At 34.2% G+C, this 21,266-nt stretch overlaps 2 protein-coding genes across 2 annotated transcripts in view; one reads left to right on the forward strand and one right to left on the reverse strand.

Annotated features, from left to right (window-relative positions):
• LOC129225870 (monocarboxylate transporter 9-like) overlaps positions 1 to 6,033 on the reverse strand; it is a gene marked incomplete in the record, with an annotated part of 101,821 nt that extends 95,788 nt beyond the window's left edge. The window contains 1 exon segment of the mRNA XM_054860398.1: positions 5,687 to 6,033.
• The window catches only part of LOC129225871 (uncharacterized), a 57,805-nt gene that overhangs the window by 26,344 nt on the left and 10,195 nt on the right, over positions 1 to 21,266 (forward strand). The window contains exons 2-4 of the mRNA XM_054860399.1: positions 10,750 to 10,956; positions 12,300 to 12,760; positions 18,976 to 19,135. Coding sequence (XP_054716374.1) covers positions 10,772 to 10,956; positions 12,300 to 12,760; positions 18,976 to 19,135 — 806 coding nt within the window. The 5' untranslated portion in view covers positions 10,750 to 10,771. The remainder of the gene's footprint in view (positions 1 to 10,749; positions 10,957 to 12,299; positions 12,761 to 18,975; positions 19,136 to 21,266) is intronic.

The raw sequence follows: 21,266 nt of genomic DNA on the forward strand, positions 1-21,266 counted from the left end.
CGACCTACAGTAATAGGAATGAATTTTTATCTAAAACATAAAGCATATTGTAAAATTTTGAGGACATTTTCATATAGATTGGGGGAAATGTTGGTGTTAAAAACATTTTCTGCACCCCTGCGGGAATTTCAAAGGAGTGCAAATTTTGTTCGTTGTAACGGGAATTTCGTTCTAATGGAATTCAAACCAGGTAATGGAAACTAAAACGGGATTTAAAGGCTATTTCCTGTTAACGATATTTGTTGCAACGGGATTTCACGTTTATATCACAAAAGAATTAATCGGTTTTCATATTTCGCTGTGGTCGGGTTGCCTCTCTCCGGAATAGATATCTGAAGAGCATGTAAGAATGTGCGGTGATGCAAACACAATAAAACCTCATTAATCCGGACCCAACTAAACCGGACTTCTTTTAATCTGGATAGCCATTTAGATGAACATCTTTACTAATAATAAGGTTGTCTGGATCTTTGTCAGGATCTCTGTGATGCGTAGCGCCTAGACCGTTCGGCCGATTTTCATGAAATTTGGTGCAACATTAGTTTGTAGCATGAGGGTGTGCACCTCGAAGAGATTTTTTGAAAATTCGATTTTGTTCTTTTTTCTGTTCCAATTTTAAGAAAATTTTACCGAGCAAATTATCACAACGTGGACGAATAAATTACGGAATTATCATGACGTGGATCCGTAACATGGGCGAGCTAATGAATATAGCAGTTTGGCGAGAAATTCATCATCCATTATTTGTAAATATACAGGCGAACCAAAAGACCTTTTAGTTTTCCACTACGGGCAAAGTCGTGCGGTTACCACTAGTTCTGAATAAAACAAAAGGCGAGTAAACGCTATAATGTGTTTTCTGTAGATAGTATTTTGTATTTTTGCAATGTATTTTTGTAATTTTCTTTTGTGCAGTTTTATATTCCATTCTCTTGAACTCAAAATACAAATTTTGCTGTGTACAGTAGTTTGTTTACCTTGGATCCGTTTATTGGTTATTTTGTTTAATACGAACTATTATTAATTCGGACAACTTGGATCCCCTATTAGCCCGGATTAATGAGGTTCTACTGTGTACATTGTAAAGGTTAAATCTTTATCTTTACTAATAATAAAGCTGAAAGTTTCTCTGTCTGGATCTCTCTCTGTCCGGATCTCTGTCTGTCTGTCTGGATCTCTGTGACGCCCATAGCGCCTAGACCGTTCGGCTGATGTTCACGAAATTTGGCACAGAATTAGTTTATAACATGGAGGTTTACACCTCGAAGCGATTTTTCGAAAATTCGATTTTGTTCCTTTTCTATTCCAATTAAAAAAAAAATCCACGCAAATTATCACAACGTGGAAGAGTAAATTACCAAATTATCATAACGTGAAAATTTAACATGGGCAGGTAAATGAACATAGCAAATTGGCGAGAAATTCATGATCCATTATTTGTAAATATACAGGCGAACCAAATGACCTTTTGATTTTTCTACTACGGGCAAAGCCGTAAGTGTACCACTACTATTAAATAAACAAGTAATTTTAAAGGTCAATGAATCAAACCTATAAATAAACTTGGTAGACAAAATCAATCAGGTACCGTATATGTCTGGCCATTGAATAAAAATTTGTAGATACTGTGCTCTCATAAAAACATTGAAGCGAAATAATCCAAAGGAAATAACAGAAGATCACTTTCAGTCGCAGCGAAATTAAGGTATTCTACACGCTCGGCAACTTAGTTTCATCACGGAAGTGTAGGTGCAACCTGGTAGAAAAGTGACAATCTTTACACGACACTCAACTCATCAGGCACATGCATTGAGAAGAGATAAAATGGAGTGAGTAAAGACTTTCATTCGTGAAGCAAAGACCCCAAGTCACGAGATATATTCTATTGAATTATCAAAGCATTCGAAGAAATCAGGTTTCTATAGCTAGTGTCACGCAAAACGTGTCAACCACAGTGTTGCCAGATGGTCAAATCCAGATTTCCCCAATTCCCTTCCAATTTTTCCCCAAAAAGCGATGTTTTCTACCGAAATTCCCCAAATTCAAAAATTTTTTTTCCACTAATATTTTAAGAAAATGAATCGACTTCCTCTATTATTTTTGTCTCTTGAAAGAAATTTTTTTTCCCCAAATAGCCAAATTTTCTTATGAAATTCCCCAACTTTTTCTTTTCTTCCCATTTTTGCTTTTTTTTTTGTCTTCTTTATCGTTATCTTTCTTTATCTGTACTAATAATCTAGCTGAAAGTCTCTCTGTCTGTCCGGATCTCTGTCTGTCAGGATCTCTGTGACACGCATAGCGCCTAGACCGTTCCGCCGATTTTCATGATATTTGGCAAAGAATTAGTTTCTAGCATGGGGGTATGCACCTTTAAACGATTTTTCGAAAATTCAATTTTGTTCTTTTTCTATTCCAATTTCAAGGACATTTTCTCGAACAAAATTATCATAAGATGGATGAGTAAATTACCAAGCTATCATAACGTGGAACCGAAACGTGGGCAAGCCAATTGACAAGAAATTCATCATGCATTATTTGTAAACATACAGGGGAACCAAAAGACCTTTTAATTTTCTACTACGGGCAAAGCCATGCGGGTGCCACTAGTCATAAATACAAGCGCCTGACCGAAAGATAAGAAATAGCCAAATGATTTTTTTTTCTACTTGCATTTACTACTCTGCTTCTGTATGTACATTCAAACTATGATTTTTGTACATATGTATCCAAGAACATTCTTCATCACACTTATTTTTACCCGTTTCACGTATTAACTAGTTACTCGCGCAGAACATTAATGCGAATTCCGTAGCATAATGCAAAATGCGAATTCCATAAAGTTAAGCAAAGCTAAACCAACGCTGTTTGATACAAACAGTGTAACTACTACTTCTTGACGCGAATCTAAATGTGAAAAAAATTCCTTTTTTTTTCTTGAGGTTTCCCCCCCCCCCTGGTTTTCCCAAAGAAAAATTTTTTTCTCAAAGAATTCCCCTCAAAACCCATTTCCCCAAAATTTCCCCAGAGAGCACCAGATTTCCCCAAAATGGGGAAATTTCCCCCAATCTGGCAACACTGCTCAACCATGCGTTGTTTTGAGTCACGTGACTTCTGAGTTTTGCCTCAGCCTTAATCGCTTACGCTTTACGGGCCTAGACAATTTATTACTTTTCTATGTTAATCGATGCAACTAGTAGCCTAAGATGATCTGCTCTTGAAATTCTCGAAAGTTTTGAAACTGTCGCCCATTTTGACCACAAGAGGCGCTGAACCCAATCCAGTGTATCCACCAATTTTTGCTAAGGTTTCAAAGTTTGTTTATTTTTTATTTTACAGGGATTGGATATTTTGATTGTAAGAATAGATAACAGGAATTGCCTGTAGCGCCCTCTTTGTTGCCATGAATTTCAGTGATTGTTAAGGCCTATAATAATCAAGTGCGGAAATGATTTGCCCATAGACTTATAATAAGAGTAGACTGAGCTATGGCAACCCTTTTGCTGCTCATAAACCAAACCATGTGACTGGTGGATATCCTAGCAACAGCGGGCGTTGATCGTAGCAGACGATCAACGTGAGCGAGAAATAAAATAAATAGAATTGATGAAACACGGAAGAATGATCTTTTATGGAGTCTGATTTGAAAATTTGTTATTCTAAGTTGTAAATATTTTGTTAATATAGTGAGTTTTTCGTTTAGATAGTATTGTGCATTTTCTTTATTGAATTTTAATAACTCTCTAAGCAATTAAAGATGCAAGCGCCCAAAAAGAATCGGCAAAAGGTAAGATTTTTACCTACAATTTCAATTTAAGATACCGATTAGTACATTTTTGCGTTAACGCAAAACGTTTACGCCAACGCTGATGTAGTAGTTCCGAATGAAATTAAAGTTACTGAAAACTGCGATCAAAAACTAATTACTGATGTCAAAATAATGCATAACTAAAAGAAAAACAGTTCAATCATCTCTGCACCTGGGAAAAAATTATAATGAAAGCACATTACGTCTTAAAATACATGCCGAGTGCCAAACTATAGATAATACTGCCAGCTGGCAACCATGCCGCCAAAGTTTTCGCCGAGCCTTCCACCAGTCACATGATGTATCCATGAACCAATTTTTTCATCAGCAAGTCTGGGAAAGCTCGGTCTACTCTTATTATTAGTCTATGGATTTGCCTCGCCAAATGTTTTCCCTCTCCTGTAAACTAGCGATTCGCAACTCCAATAAACTATAGGGGGCGCCGCAGCCACTGCCTAATGGCGGATGAAAAAGGTAAAACAAACAGATGCCGTAACTTATAACTTACTTTGAAGCTTAATGAATGACAGCAATATTTCATGGTGTTTGTGGAAAACTTTCTTTTCTATTCCTCTGAAATTACGTTACACCATAAACTCTCTGAAGCCTGTAATTTTCTTCAAAGAAAACACCTGGAACGGAATGTTTTACCTTTTTCTTTAGCATTGTTAATCACCGCAAGGTGGCGTATTCGAGCTCTGGAGTTGCGAATTACGGGGTTTTCGCTAATCTGGCTCTGAGGCGCATATATGCCCTAGATTTTTATGTTAGCTGAACTCTATTTTGGTATTTTAATCAATGCACCACTTTTTTCCCTCCCTTTCGAACGTTTTAGTGATAGTGATGCTGTGGTGTCTTGTTTGTATTTTGTATGAAAATGAACTATTTAGTTTTCTTTATTAATTCTTCATGGAATAAAAATTAATTATAAACTAATCACAAAAACCGTTTAAAGAGAAATTAAGTAAAACCCTGCACCACAGCTTTATGGCATCAAATTTCCTTCCTGAAGCAATTGGCAATAAAATTGGTTGGAAACTTCATAGTCATTGAGAAGAAATTTTAAATTGTTGTCAATAGTTTACAAAAAGTCATCTCAAAAGTGCTTAACAAGTCGATGTTTTAAGCCTTCGAAACATTGTACATCGTGCAGATCCAGGGCCGACGAGAGGCCGGGCCCCTAGTCAGAAACTTGGGGCCCTCCCCTTGAGTCCCGTCTTGGAATCGGGATAGTATAAGTTTAATAAGTTTTATCTGTAATTTGGCCCGGCGGCTGAACTAACAAGGGCCGCGCCTTGGCTCTCGGCGGCTCTGTACAGATCTGTTGAAAATCAGTCGAATTAGAACAAAATGTATTGTAAAAGTTTCAAATAAGGAACTCAGAGATTTTCGAAGGTCTTTTTGTTTAACTACGTTTCAATAAGCTTAATAACAAGTTGTTTAAGAGATAGGTAACATTAATAATAAAAAAAGGAATTAATTTAAGCATTTAACAAGGAATTCAACTTTTTTTTAGTTCAAAGGTTTAGCTTCTTGCAGCACCATGAACAATTTTTACACAACAGAAAAATAAAATTTGTGAAAAAGAAAATATTTTGAAAAATTAGCTGAAATATGTTACTTAATTTTTGTCACAATATTTATTTTACATTTTAACATGCTTCCGAAGTGAAAAAAAAATGGATGAATCAGTAAGAACTTCGATTTTATATCCTTTTCTAATACACTATTTTTAAATGATGCATAAAGCTGAAAATATCAAATACAAAAAATATAACTTACCTAGAAAATTAACCTTTTTCGGACGATCGACAAATAATCCAATGATGTTCAACACAAAATAGTTATTTTATGCTCTTGACTTATATCCCATGCACTTTAGAAAAAACTGGGTTAGGTTCAATTTTTCTTTTTATAGCTATAATTTTAGGTTAATAACACTTCTTGGCTGACGTCTTAAAAATGAACCCTGACCGCAAACAATACACTTCCTTCCAGAATACGTAACCGATTAGTTCAATGAATGTTCTAAATGACTCAATACGTTCTAGTAACTCTCTCTGAGGAGTCATACGACAAAATAAAATAAACAATAATTCTGTCTTATCTTGTTTAACCTTTTTCAGACAGAATCGGCCCTTTTAATCTAATACTTACCTTGATGACAATCGAACTGGGCAAATAAATGCAACTTGAAAAAGTATCAGGCGAAGTGCCTTGGAACAAAAATGAATGTTTTATTTTCAAATAGTCGGTGCTTCAGATTTCTCTTTCTTTAGCAATAGATTTTCGACGTCATTGAAGGGTCTTCCAATGGAAGATTTATTTCTAAGAAAGTATAGATGTAATGATTTTCAAATGGTGGCATATTTGTCCGTCCTTCGCTTTCCATTGTACTTGACATTTGTCTCAATAAATCGCAGATGGAACCCTTTTTGATAGTAATTTAACTGCTTGCAAACTATTTTCTCTAACTGATGAATTACAGATCATCACTGCAAATATTTCATCTTCTGCCTGAGAATAAACGGCGCAGTGAGCACATACCTTAGCTCCTTTTGTTTCAGGGAGGGTTTTTTCCCCCATAACATGTTGGGTTTTCCCCCTCTGTCATCAGATATGTTCTTTTAGAGACTAGAATGTTTCTTTGGTTTGCATAACTTTCCATTAAAATTCAAGACCTCAATGCAAGAAGTGGACGACTCCACTTTTTAAAAACTTTTAGAAACTGCAAAAAATGAATAATAATAATAATAATAATAATAATAATAATAATAATAACAATAATAATAATAATGTATATTTTTTATTTATTTCCAACTAGTGGTACCCGCACGGCTTTGTCCGTAATAGAAAAATTAAAAGGTCTTTTGGTTCCCCTGTATATTTACTAATAATTTATGGGGAATTTTCTCGCCAATTGGCTTGTGCCCATGTTACGGTTCCACGTTATGATAATTTCGTAATTTACTCGTCCATCTTATGATAGTTTTATTCTTAAAATTGGAATAGAAAAAGAACCACATCGAATTTTCGAAAAATCGCTTCGAGGTGCACACCCCCATGCTACAAACTAACTTTGTGCCAAATTTCATGAAAATCGGCCGAACGGTCTAGGCGCTATGCGCGTCACAGAGATCCAGACATCCAGACATCCTACAGACATGCTACAGACATCTAGACATCCAGACAGAGAGACTTTCAGCTTTATTATTTGTAAAGAAAAGATAAAGATGGCAACATTGTAAGACAACTTCAGATAAAGGAGAAAAACTGGAATAAGGAAATAAACAAAAGACAAAGATTCGAAAAATAGGAAAAGCATCTGTAGCAACAGTCTATGAATCTAAGAGGCTCCTGGCCTCCCAGTATCGGTCCGAAGAGAGCGTTATCATAATAATAATAATGATATGAATAATTATAATAATATATTTAATAATAATTATGATAATGGGATCGTTTTCAATATTTTAAAAGTATTTTTTTCTGAAAGAACGCCTAAAAACGTAGGATCGTACCATTTTTTAAATAATTTGTTTGAGTTTAATATTTTTAAAAAATAGCTTAAATCGATGATCTTTCATTGTTTACATTTCTTGCCGATGACATCACAAATGACGAAATGCCATTCTGTGTTGACATTCACAGAGCAAAATATTTAATTCGCATCTTTACTCACGTGTATTGGCAGCGATATGGTTGATAGCAAGCGTAGAGCGCAATTTTAATTCGCTTCTTGATTATCATAACGTGGAAACGCGGTACAAAGATGCGCCGAAAAGCATCATTTGTGACGTCATCTAGACCACGCCTTGTTTGAAAAATTGGACATTTTAAAAAAATTAATTAAAAAATAACTGTTGGGAAAATGAAAGAATTTTCTGGGTCCATGTTATTTTTTTTTTTTTTTTTGCTTATTGTATCAATTTCAGTGACTAAAAGTAATACTTTTGACTGAAGGAAACAACCCCATTATTATTATTAGGTATTATACATTTTCAAAGAGTTCTTTTTTTTTTAAATATTACGCTGTTTTCACCCCCTCCCCCTCAGAATTTTTCTTAATCATGAGAATCATCCCCCTCCCCATTCATTACATAGCTTCTGAAAGTAAGGAAGACTTAGGTCTAGCAATAAATTTATTTATTATTTTATTGGATCTTTGTTACAGTATTTTAATGATATTCTGTAATTTTCCAAAGGAGTCAACCACAAATAATGTCACGTTTTGAAACATGTAACAAGCAAGAGAAAGTGGTTAACAAGAAATATGATACCACGCATTTTTTTTGAAATAAAAACTTTTTGTTGCAATATGACTATAGGGGCAATATTAACTAAAGCCCCTATATACAGTGGCTCCCAAAAGTCTTCGTACACCTATGACTTTCAACAAAATAGGCCCCAATCCATTGATTAGAATTAATTTTTCGGAATAGGTATTTAGTTCTAAGATCTATGATCAATTTTAAACAAAACTGCGTGAAAAGTTTTTAAAAAATATTAAAACTTAATTTTTTAAAAATCAAAAACCAAAAAGTGCCGGAAATTATATCTCACAAAAGTCTTCGTACACTTTATAAAATGTCTATATATTATTGAATAATCTAACTTTTGATTAAGTTATTAATTAGTAGAATATCATACAGTATTCATTACACCTTTTAAACGCCTGGGAATAGATTTCATTCTTTTTCTTTCTTTTTTTTGCCTAATTTCTGAGTAAGTGTTCTACCACACTTCGAGTCTTACTGTTTTCTAGCTCTATTTTCGTTTTAAAGCCCTATTTTCGTAATCTAGCCTCCAGATATCTCTAAATACGTTACATTAAGTTAAAATCTGGAGATTGAGGGGGTATTTTCTAAACTTTAGGACAATTTTCGAGGCACTAGACGCAAACGTTGAAAACCTTATGCTTCTTATCGTTATCTTGATAAAAAACAAAGTTGCTTCCAATAACCAAATTTTTGGCTAAGAGTTCAAAATTGGTTTTTAAAATATTTAAAGGAACAGCATGATTCATTATTTCATCAAAAAATTACAAACTACCAAGTCCTGATGCTGATGTGCACCCTCACACTAAAACACCTCCACCGTCCTGGTTAACTGATCCAACTAAGTTCTTAAGATTAAGTTCCTAACTTTTTTTTTCTACTTACAGTTGTACAACAATTTAACCAAAAATGTTGAATGAATTTTTATCTGTAAGTAAGACGTGATTCTAAAACGTTTTTAGCTTATTTATCATTGATTTTGCGACGAAAAGCGTAAGCTTTCTGTTTTTCGCACGACCAAGAAAATTTCTGCGGGTAGAGGTCCCATTTAATTCAGCTAATCAGAAAACTTGGTGAACAATTTAGTTGAAAATTAAATGTAAAATATTTCATTTAATTCTGCAGAAACTTTTACAGTACTCAAATGTTTTTTTTTCGTAAATTTTTTAACTCTAAATCTGCGTTTACGTTTTGTCAACTTTGCCGGTTGACCTTTTCTTACCTTGTTTTTGGTCCGATTCCTTTCTTTAAAGCATTTTATCGAGCACTTTACTATACAAACAAATCAATTAACTAATTTAGAGACATTTCAAACTAATTTATCACTACTGTGGGAAAAAAATTTCAAATTTTGAATGGTGTTTGCGGTTTTTTTACGAACACCAGCCATTTTCCAGTAATAAGCACAATATTAAGGAATAAAAAAACAAAAAATTAAAGCCAAATAACTTATAAGGATCAACACAATGCAAAAATATTTAAAAAAAACGGAATATGATAATTTTAATCATGAATTTATTCGAAAATATTTGAGTGTACGATGACTTTTGTGGCGTGTTATTTCTCTGTCTCTTCGTTTTCTGACCCATTTCAAAAAGAAGATCCATCAATATTTTGAAAAAAACCAATGGGTTGTATTTAGAATGACATAGGAATGATGTGAAAAAATATTGGACTTTATATCCGAATTCAGTTTCGAGTTATTTTGGTTTTACTAAAAAATTTCAAAGTGTACGAACACTTTTGGGAGCCACTGTTATATAGCGACTCTATGTTTATCTATATAGCGACTACCTATATAGCGGCTCGATGTTTAACTATGTAATATCGCGTAACATGTGACAAGGGTAAGAGATAGAATATGTCGATAAAAGTGTGACATCATCTAGAGGTGTCAACTGTCACCTCACTGACAGTAGGGTGTCCCAAAATGAGGAAAAAAAAATGTAAGTGGATTTTTCAGGTCAAAACAATTGTAAAAAAAGTTTCATATAATTTGAACAACGGCAACCCGGCCGATTTGCGCTTTCATGTTGATAAAACGTTGCTTCTACAGCCCCACATGTACCTCAAAAATATTTATCCAAATCAAAAAATATTTAGGTGTCCAGTAGGAGGCTTAAAATATAGATTTTTTTTTTCAATTTTAGGTTAAATTTTTCATTTTAAATACTGTATTTTTTTTTATTATACATTTGCAAACGTTGATTTGAAAATGTGTTCGCTAATAATTTTAGAACTTGATATTTTATTTAAATGTATATGTAATTTTTTTAAAGATAAATCGAAAAATTCAATTGTCTTGAAGAAAATTATTAATTATTGGCCTCCTGCTGGACACCTAAATATTTTTTTAATTGGATAAATATTTTTGTAGTACATGTGGGATGGGCCTATAAAGGCAACGCTTTATTAACATGAAATTTTGAACTTCCAAAAAGATTTTTTTCTTTTATTAATTTGGCATACAGCAGAGGGCTGGTTTACTTTCAGTCGGCACGGGTTGCCGTTGTTCAAATTATATGAAATTTTTTTAACATTTGTTTTGACCGAAAAGGAAAAATATAAGAGGGTGTGCAACTTGAAAAACCGACTTTCGTTTTTCTTTGGTCAGCTCCTAGCTTCCGCTAAAAAAAAGAAGCAATAAGAGTTTATCTTTTGTTGTTTCAGGAATTTTTGCAGTTAAGGAAGTATGATTTTCCTTTTCATCGCTCTACAAATGGTTATACCATGGACAGCAGTACGAGGTAGTGTGTTGCCAGAAAAAATGTTCTTTCTACAAAATACTTCCAGTGAAGACAATGCAACCCTTCTTGTAGTCACGTGGTCTGATGGAGATGGTGAAGCGGAAGAAGGATGTGAGGTCTTCAGGGATCAGTAAGAAAACTGCTTCAAAAATTATTTTTTTCTCTCAAACTGATTTTCCTTGGTTAAAATGAAAAACCAACGTAAATAAAGCACAAGGTTTCAAGAAAATACAGCATCTTGATATTTCAAAGCTACAATGGAGTCACTTCATCAGTGCAAAAAACTCACCCCAAAACAGGAAAGTCGTGTGATGCCGTTCAGTTCTCTCACGATTTTTTTTTTTTTTTTTTTTTTTTTTTTTTTGTGCCGAGTTTTTTCACAGATGAAGAGGCTCCATTCTTTTCTTGAAATAGCTATACGCTGTATTTTCTTGAGCATTTGCGCTTTATTTACGTTGGATTTTCACTTTAATCATATTGTAGAGCAAAGAGCAAAGCTTATTTGTTCATTTTTCATTTGATTTTTCCTTGTATTGCCACTCGCTGTTATGTGATTTTACTAAAAACTTTTCAGAGCGTTATCCTTGCTTGAAATTTTATTTGAACTGTTTTTAAACCACACAAAGATGCAATTAATATTTCTCTAATTAACGCAGCTTGGCTACCCTTTTCGTAATTTGCTTCAAAAATAATAATAATAATAATAATAAGCCTTTCGAATTTTCAAAATTAATTTGAATTCTGAAATTTTGAATTCAAATTATGTTTTTCGCAATCACGAGTTGCGACAGGACCCTACTCATTGGTTACTATCCCATTCGCTTGTTTCTAGAAACGGTTCCTGTCCCGGCTCTTGGGCGGTTACGTGTGTATAGTGTATGTGTAGCTTGTGTGTGCGTAGACCTTTGTGTATGTATGCTGGCGTGTGGGTATGTGTGTAAAGGCGCGTGTGTGGATGTGTGTGAGTGTGTATGAGCATTGAGCATGCGTGTGTGTAGGACACGGACGCCACCTCGCCACCGACCAGGAGCAGCGGTTACCGGGAGGAGTCGCGCCTGCAGAGGATGGTGGGATTGAAAAAGGAATCGGACATCAAGGACCGTCAAGTGAAAACAGTTAGCAATCGTGATTGCTCAATAATAATAATTATGAATTTTAAGAATTGATGCTCAAGTGAAGAATACTTCCGTGGACAGGCAAACGGCAGTATCTGCAGAAATGAGTTTCTGAGATATTTGAGGAAACGGGTTGTGGATTCAATACCAAAAACAGGAAAATGTTGGACTGTGACGTTTTTTTCAGCGGAAACCAAATAAGCAAGTTTGTACAATGAAGCTAACGTACAATCGATGGCAAAAATGCAATAATAATAATAATAATAATAATAGTAATAATTAAATGAAAAATTTGCAGTTACTGCTCTTTACCTACGCACAGCAGAATAAATCTCTAACATTTATTTCCTTTCCTTAGGGAACTCATCAGTGAAGTCCTGAAATCAGCCGATGACAAACTCATTCATCAGTTCCCAGAAAACGAAACGAAGGTCCTTCTCGAAGAATGCATCGAATTTTCGTTGCGCAAAAAACGCAGAAAAAGGCAAACTACAGACACTTCGTCAGGTGACCACAGAAGAGGGTGGTTGTTTCAGAAAAACAACCCAACAACAGTGGCACCAGAAACAAAGGCCACTTCACGTAGTGGATGGTTGTCCCGGAGGAGCAATCCGACAACAGAAACACCAGACGAAGATTCTGGCAATCGTAATGGGCGAACTAGACGGCACAAGCACAGAAGAGGAAAGCATAATGGGAATTTAGAAGAGACTTCTAGTGTTCGAAGTGATACTACATCAGTGTCTGAACTACAGAATGAGACGACAACTGAAATCCCCACAACCGTAACTTCCCACAGTTGGCCTGTAATCTGGTTGGGTAAGTGAAAGAAAAACTATCATCTCCTCTAATTCTAGCAGTTTCTTTTTGAATGTTGCTAAAATTGGAACAGAAAGTTTTTTTAACTTCTTCCGTGCATTTCGTACTACTAAAGGCCTGAATCGTAGAAGAAGGTTAGCAACAGGTTCGCTATCTTGGAACTAAACGATGTTTTCTTAATATGTCTTTCTATGGTGTTGTTTCTTGATTGTGATTTCTAACTAAATCCATATCAATCTACAGCCAAAAAACACCACAATCAAGAAGCAAAACAAGCTACTTTGTTAGCCCCAAGATGGCGGACGTGTCGCTTTAGTCATTACGGAAGAAATCTAAAATCAGACAAAATTGGTTACCGAACTGAAAGCAGAATTTCCTTCAAGGAGGTAGGGAACTCATTTCAAGTTAAAATTTCCTCCACGAGAGGTTAGTCATAACAGACCTTACCCTTATAGATTATCATACTAAGATATTCAGTAAATTACTGCCCAATAGCCAGGGCTAAAGCAGAAATACATGAAATACACCGCCCGCTCAGTCATTTCCAGCCGATGACTGCAGTTTCGTGCTTATTAGCACTCATCAGCCCGGCATAAGAAAGTGACTGAGCTGGAGATGGAAAACTTCTTAAGGAAGCCAAGAGTACTTACCAGTATTACCGCCCAGTATTGGGCCGGTAATTTACTGAATATGCCATGCCTTGCCTTCAACCCCTGAGTTGAACCGAACCATTGCTTCGGTCACTCGTCTGGTCTGCGCTAATTCTATATTAGCTACCAGTTTGTTTGGCACATTTGGCTTCCTTAAGAGGCTTTCCCTCTCCAACTCAGCCACTTTCCTATGCCGGGCTGATAAATGCTAATGAGCACGAAACTGCAGTCCTCGGCTGGAAATGACTGAACTGGCGGAGTATTTCATGTATATCATACTAAGAACTGGAAAATCGGTAGCATTGCTATTCGAAATGACGTTATAAGTTCTCCCTCAAACCGTCGTTTGCAAAATGTTTATTTAGATAGGTCTGAGAGAGGAAGTGTAACGTCAATCTTAAGCTAAATGATTTCGTGCTGATGGGGGAATGAGGGACTAAAGTTGGCAATACGATAAAAAAAGCAATTGTTCGGGGTAGGTTGACTTCTCCTTCCTTTGCTGCATCTGTGAGATAAGATAACGTGCTTATGCTTCACAATTTTAAATTGAAAGTTTGTCTAAAAGTACAAAATGTTTTATTTTCAAATAGCTGTTTTAATCGTTTAATTAGAGAAATGCTTCAGTGACAAGAAAACAATTAATTATTATTTTTGTCACAACAGCAGCAATCCTTCTACTAACATTCGCTCAGCAGCAGGAATAAAGCCCTCAACGATTATAGAGTGGGAGGTCCACCTCCTCCTCAACTTTCTCTTCTAACTAGACAGTAAAAACAGTCGTGTAAATGCAAAATAAATAAATAAATAAATAAATACATCCAAACTATTCAACTCTACACGCAATATACCAGACGTCCGGTTATCACATCCAGAGACTGCAGTTTCGTTTTTATAAGAACTCGTCAGTCTGCATTAGTGAATAACCGACTGAAGCTTAGAGTGCCAACAAATTGGTAGATAAAGTAAATTTATCTCACCAGTGATTGTCTGCAGCATGGTGCGGTTCAACTCGTAAATTGACAATTCAGTCTCTGGATGTGATAACCGGGCTGTCTGGCATATCGCATGTAGTTCTGGCCTGAGAACTGGCTTAGAGGCGGTAATTTACTGAAAAATATTCAACTCTGTTTTTAGATCTGTCTCGTTAATCAATTTTGTTTAATTTTTCGTGTCATCTCGCGATAACTCAAAGTCGAAGCATTTATAACTCAAATAACTTCCTTGTATCGAAGTTTTCACTGGGTTCCAAACTTTGAAGGCGGCTGTGGGAACTTTTCAAAACTTGAACTATACCAATCATTCGAAGGTTTTAGTCAGTCCCTTGAGACTTTTAACGGCAGCAAAAAAAAAGGGGGGGGGGGGAGAGAGAGAGAGAAGTACAAAATTTTGCTAAGGTTGGTTTTGAGAGCAGATGAGTGGTAATTGATGTAAATCTAGCAACTTAACTGACTTTTTTCTTAAGACTTTGATAAATTACGTACACACTAACTTACCCCGAAGAAACACTTAATGTGTCTAATGATGATGAATTGGACACATTATTTACCTCTAAGTACTTTGTGATGTCACTAACACTCCGTAATAATTTCATTAAGCAAGTATGACTTCTTTTCAAGTGAAGCAATGGGATCGTTTCCAAAATTTTAAAAGTATTTTTTTCTGAAAGAGCATGCTTAAAAACATAGGATCTGACCATTTTTTGATAAATTTGTTTACGTTTAGGATTTAAAAAAAAAAATACTTAAATCGGTGATCTTTCATTGTTTACATTTCTTGCCGATGACATCACAAATGATGAAATGCCATTCTGTGTTGCCATCCACAGTGCAAAATATTTAATTCGCATCTTTACTCACGTGTATTAGCAACGATATGGAAGGTAGCAAGCATAGAGCGCAATTTTAATTCACTGCTTAGTTATCATAACGTGGAAACGTAGTAGAAAGATGCGGCAAAATGCATCATTTGTGACGTCATCAAGACCACACCTTGTTTGAAAAATCGGACATTGAATTTTTCAAAATTAATTTAAAATTGATTTCAAATTGATTTTTTTAAAATCAATTTTAAAAAACTGTTGAGAAAATAAAAGTATTTTCTGGGTCCATGTTTTTTTATTATTATTATTTTTGCTCATTCTATTAATTTCAACGACTAAAAGTAGTACTTTTGACTGAAGGAAACCACCCCATTGATTTACTAATATCTCAAACATGAATACATAAACTAAAAGTTACTGCGTGTGCTAAGTAATGTTTCGTTAACAGATATACAATGTAAAAACAAATAATTATGTTCTGAAAATTTCAACCTTTCTGCTTTTTTTATAATCTCTAGTTTTGATTTCTAAATTAGAAAATAAATAAATGAACCATAAAAGCTGCCCCCCACCCTTGCCCCCCTCCCCCCGAATCGCCGCCACTGACGATTGCTGATGTATAAGAAAACCGAAAAAGTCTCTTGAATCAACTTAGCCGATGTTGAGGGTATTTTTATTTTAGTTTTGTTGTGCCCTTCAATATTTTTTAACAATTTTTGTTTCTGTTACAATTTTTTTAGACAATTTTCTTCTCTAATGCGATATCCATAAAATTAACATTACTATGAAAGTGATATCACAAAGAAAAGGGGGAGGGGGAAATGTGAATGCAATGAATCGTTTGATAACAATACAAAGATGTGAATTAAAGAAATGCTCTGAAACACATAAATTAGCTAGAAATAAATCCGAAAGCTCCGAAATTAAATTTTTGAGCGGACAGAAATTCTCAATTTGCTGAATGGAGCTCCAAATTTTTCCGAGTGATGATAATTTTGCCGAATGGAACTTCAATTTTGCCGAATGATGAGAATTTTTCAGAATAGAGTTCCAAATTTTGCCGAATGGTGACAATGGGGTTGTTTCCTTCAGTCTAAAGTACTACTTTTAGTTACTGAAGTTGATTGAATAAGCACAAAAAAATAACGTGGGCCAAGAAAATAATTTCATTTTCCCAACAGTTATTTTTTTAATTAATTTTTAAAAACTTTAATTAATTTAGAAAAATTTAAATTTCAAACAAGGCGTGGTCTTGATGACGTCACAAATGATGTATTTTGTGTGTGTGGCGCATCTTTCTACCACGTTTCCACGTTATGACAATCAAAAAGCAAATTAAATATTGCGCTCTACGCTTGCTACCAACCATTATCATTGCCAATACACGTGAGTAAAGATGCGAATTAAATATTTTACTCTGTGAATGGCAACACTGAATGGCATTTCATCATTTGTGATGTCATCGGCAGAAGCGTAAACAGTGAAAGCGCACCGATTTAAGTTTTTTTTTTTAAATATTAAACTAAAACAAATTATTTTAAAAATGGTCAGATCCTACGTTTTTAAGCATGCACTTTCAGAAAAAAAAATACTTTAAAAATTTTGGAAACTACCCCCATTTTGCCGAATCGTCAGACTTAATTTGCCGAAAAAGGAAAAGGTGACAGACACCTCTCGTGACCTTCCATCCCAATGGCGCGCCCCTGATTACGGTATTCCACTTCGTTCTATAAAACTTTCGTGTCATCATGTATCGGTATTTTCTTTGCAATGTAATGCAGAGTGGCTGATTAGCTTTTATGCCCAACCTTGTATTGCTTCATTGAAATTTGAAGTTTGTATTATAAAAATATTACTTCCCGGTATTAAGCAATAGAGGAGCTTTATAATGCTGCAGAAAAGACGCATTAGGAACGTTCAGACTTGTTCTATTTTCACAGGACAAGGTTAACCTGAAAAGCAGGACATGCTCATACATTTCCGTGTCTGCAATTATTGTTCTGCTTTGCGTGGTTAGATTTTTTTTTTTTTTTTTTTGTAATGACGATGTATATGCACTACATTCTAGGACACGGTTACAATTTCAAAAACATTTATTTCGTTTTTATTTTTATACCTTTAATTTCCTGTTCCTCAAATTGAAGACAGGTGATTACTTTGTTTTTCGGAATGTTATTAATTTCAGGCGACACACATGACACATTATTTTTCAGAAATTTTTCATTATTATTTTCACCATTTTGCATCATTTAAGTATAGTAAAAGTTAAGTGACAGGATCGAGTTCAGCCTTGTCACGATAAAGCCTTTCCCTGCATATTAAACATTACCAAAACATATTATCAAATTATCATGCCGTGGTGCGAGTTTTATTGTTGACTACTGGTACCCCGCACGGCTTTGCCCGTAATAGAAAAATCAAAAGGTCATATGGTTCGCCTGTATCTTTACAAATAATGGATGATGAACTTCTCGCCAATTGGCTATGTTCATTCGCTTTTCCCATGTTACGGTTCCACGTCATGATAATTTCGTAATTTACTCGTCTATCTTATGATAATTTTGCTCCGGAAAATGTTCTTAAAATTGAAATAGAAAATGTACAAAATAGAATTTTCACAAAATCGCTTCAAGATGCACAATCCCATGTTACAAACTAATTCCGTGTCAAATTTCATGAAAATCAGCCGAACGGCGTATGCGTTATGCGGGTCACAGAGATCCTGACAGACAGAGAGACATTCGGCTTTATTAAACAGATAACGTGAGGAGCGTTACTCAATCATTCGCTATTGTATATATATATATATATATATATATATATATATATATATATATATATATATATATATATATATATATATATATATATATATATATATATATATATATATATATATATATATATATATATATATATATATATATATTCACACAAACAGTCAAAATAGAAAATGAAAAAGGTGAACCCAGGACCATTTTATCAAGGGGGGGGATTGGTCCTAAAGTTCACAAGGCCCTTTCTGTCTAGCAAGAGGGAAGGTCCCCAATAGCTTGCTAACCTCCCCGAGAGCCTTAGAAGAGAAAGGAGAATCAGAGAACATACCTTTCAATTTCTTTGAATTTCTATTTTAAATTTGTCTTAAATTGTATCTCTTGTTTTATATATATGTATATATATGTATATATATATATATATATATATATATATATATATATATATATATATATATATATATATATATATATATATATATATATATATATATATATATATATATATATATATATATATATATATATATATATATGAGGATTTCCCTTATTTCTTGGTAAACGAAATTTTGAGCGCAGTTTCAAAAATTTAGGCAATAATTTTTCTACTTTTCCTACATCAGCAGTATGATTTATTTGCAACTCCAATAAACTCCGCCTAATAGTGGATGAAAAAGGTAAAACAAACAAATGCCATAACTGATAACTTTCTTTGACGCTTAGTTGAATGACAGTAATTTTTCATCGTGTTTGTGGGTAGCTTTCTTTTCCATTCTTCCGAAATTACATTGTACACCACAAACAGTCTGAAGCCTGTAATTTACTCCAAAGAAAAAACGTGGAATGGAATGTTTATACCTTTTTCTTTAGTATTGTTAATCACCGCAAGGTAGCATATTCGAGCTCTGGAGTTGCGAATGAGTCAACTTGCCGGGAACTGTATTAATGATCTATACTTATTCTTTTTTCCAGGGACTAAGTGGTGTGGGAACGGAGCTATTGCCAAGAGTTATGACGACTTAGGTCACCATGAAGACACCGATAAGTGCTGCAGAGCCCACGATCTCTGCGATGACATTCTATTACCGGGACAGAGCAAGCATAACCTCACCAATGATTCAATTTTTACGAAGTATGAATTCAATTTGATTGTCTCTCAACATTCATGTAATACAGGAATAGATCAATTCTCATCTATAGATCATACACTGAAAATTAATCCTGAAAATGTTCGGTAAAAAGTACCGGCCCACTGGCATTTATGTTGCCAGTAATTTTCAAACCGACATTGAATGTTGAGGGGTGTGGGAAATCTTTCATCACTTTAACAGGCAGTTAACGTGAAATTTTACCTTAAAAAAACAAATTACAAAAAAAAAAAAAAAAAAAAAAAAACGAATTTAAAAAAAAAACAAGTGTAAACTCCCGTGGATCGAATCAATTTTGTACCAAATTTTGAGGTCGTAGATGCTTTGCTGTCTCCTTGACGTAGGCCAGCTACAAACATTCTTTCACAATTTCTTTGACGTCACCCTGTTTTAATATATAGAGATATTTATAGTATTTGTTCAAAAGTGTTTCTAAATTTGAGCATACAGATCAGCAATGTTAGAAAAAGATTAATAGTAAATATTAACTATTATCGCTTTGTGTGCAGTACATTTATGTTAAAACGAAAGTCAATTCCGTCCCCCCCCCCCCCCAAAGAAGGATTGGTAACAAGTAAATATGTCAAAATTTTCAAACTGTCACGCCTCAAATACGTTTTAAAACGTAAACACAATGAAGTATAAAAAATAATTTATCTTGATTTTAAAGACTATTTTTATAAGCTGGGTTTGCCCCCAAAAAATGTGAAATAAAATAAGTACAGTGCAGAACCTTTTATCCGGGAACCAAAAAAACCGGGAAACCAGAAAACCGGCAACTTTTACCCGATTTTCCCGCCATCTTTTAAAAATACGCCATTTTGACAATTTTTGAAAAATGAAGCATTTTTTCTGCAATACCAAAAGAATATGAACGATTTCTTAATAAACACCATATAACTGACGAGAAACTGTTGCAAACACTAACTTCAAATGGTTATCCTTTATGCGGGGCAAAATTTCCGAAAGATTTTCTTGAATTAAAAAGTACATTCGTTAGTCTGAAATTTTCGTGTTTTATTCCAACTGAAAGCTAAGGAAATGAATATTGTCGCATTCTAATGCAGTATTTGATTGAATGGCCTCTAATTAAAGGCATTTGGCGTAAGTGACGTCTCAAAAGTGTGGGAAACGCCGAAAACCAGATTCGCGATTTTTTTGGATAGTTAGTTGATTGTGAAATCTAGAAATCCATTAAACGCAAGACTAATAAGGCTGCAAGAACTCATAAATCAAATTTCTGTTATATTAACCAAATGCAAAAGCATTAGTTATCAATAGCTACCGTAATCGCAAACACGAAACCTTTACAAAAAATTTAAAAAAAAAAAAAGTGCGATCATGAAAGTGAATTATTTTATACACTATAGTAGAAAATTTGCACACTTAGGTTCAAAAACTTATTTTTTGCCCTTCCCTTCATTTTCTTTTGTTTAAAAGCATCGAAAAGTGGAAGATTTTCCCTTTCTTTTCCAAACAGAATGTGAGGGTCCCCGGTATTATGAGTTAGGCATTATGAGAGATTAGTAGTGTTTTGGTGTTCAAATTATTCATTCACTAGTAGTTTTTAATATTTCGATATTTATAAGCATTTCTGAACTGTTTTCTTCTTATTTTAATATGCATAACAATTTATTATAGTAATTTAAGTTTTACAAACAATCGTCCAATAGCGTTTTTTAGCGATTCAGAAAACCGGGAAATTCAGATATCCGGGATAGCGATGGTCCCGAACTTCCCGGATAATTGGTTCTCTACTGTATATGATTTTTTGATTGCAACAATCAAAAGTTGAAGTTTATCTCAATATCTTTATGTTTATGTTTATTCTAAATTAGCCAATAAAATTAAAATAAGTTTGAGAGAAGAAATAGGCGGTACACAGCTCTGTACGAAACTTATACTACAACTGCCTCTATTTCTTCCCCTCTCAGTTTTTGATTTTAATTTTATTGGCTGCTTTAGAATTAACGTAAACATAAAGATATTAAGATCAACTTCAATTTTTGAGTGTTGTATTCAAGAAATCGCATACTTATTTTATTTCATATTTTTTAGTGCGAACCAAGCTTATAGAAATAGTCTTTAGAATAAAAAAAATTATTTTTTATACTT

Source organism: Uloborus diversus, chromosome 7, assembly GCF_026930045.1.
Source record: "Uloborus diversus isolate 005 chromosome 7, Udiv.v.3.1, whole genome shotgun sequence".
Classification (NCBI taxonomy): domain Eukaryota; kingdom Metazoa; phylum Arthropoda; class Arachnida; order Araneae; family Uloboridae; genus Uloborus; species Uloborus diversus.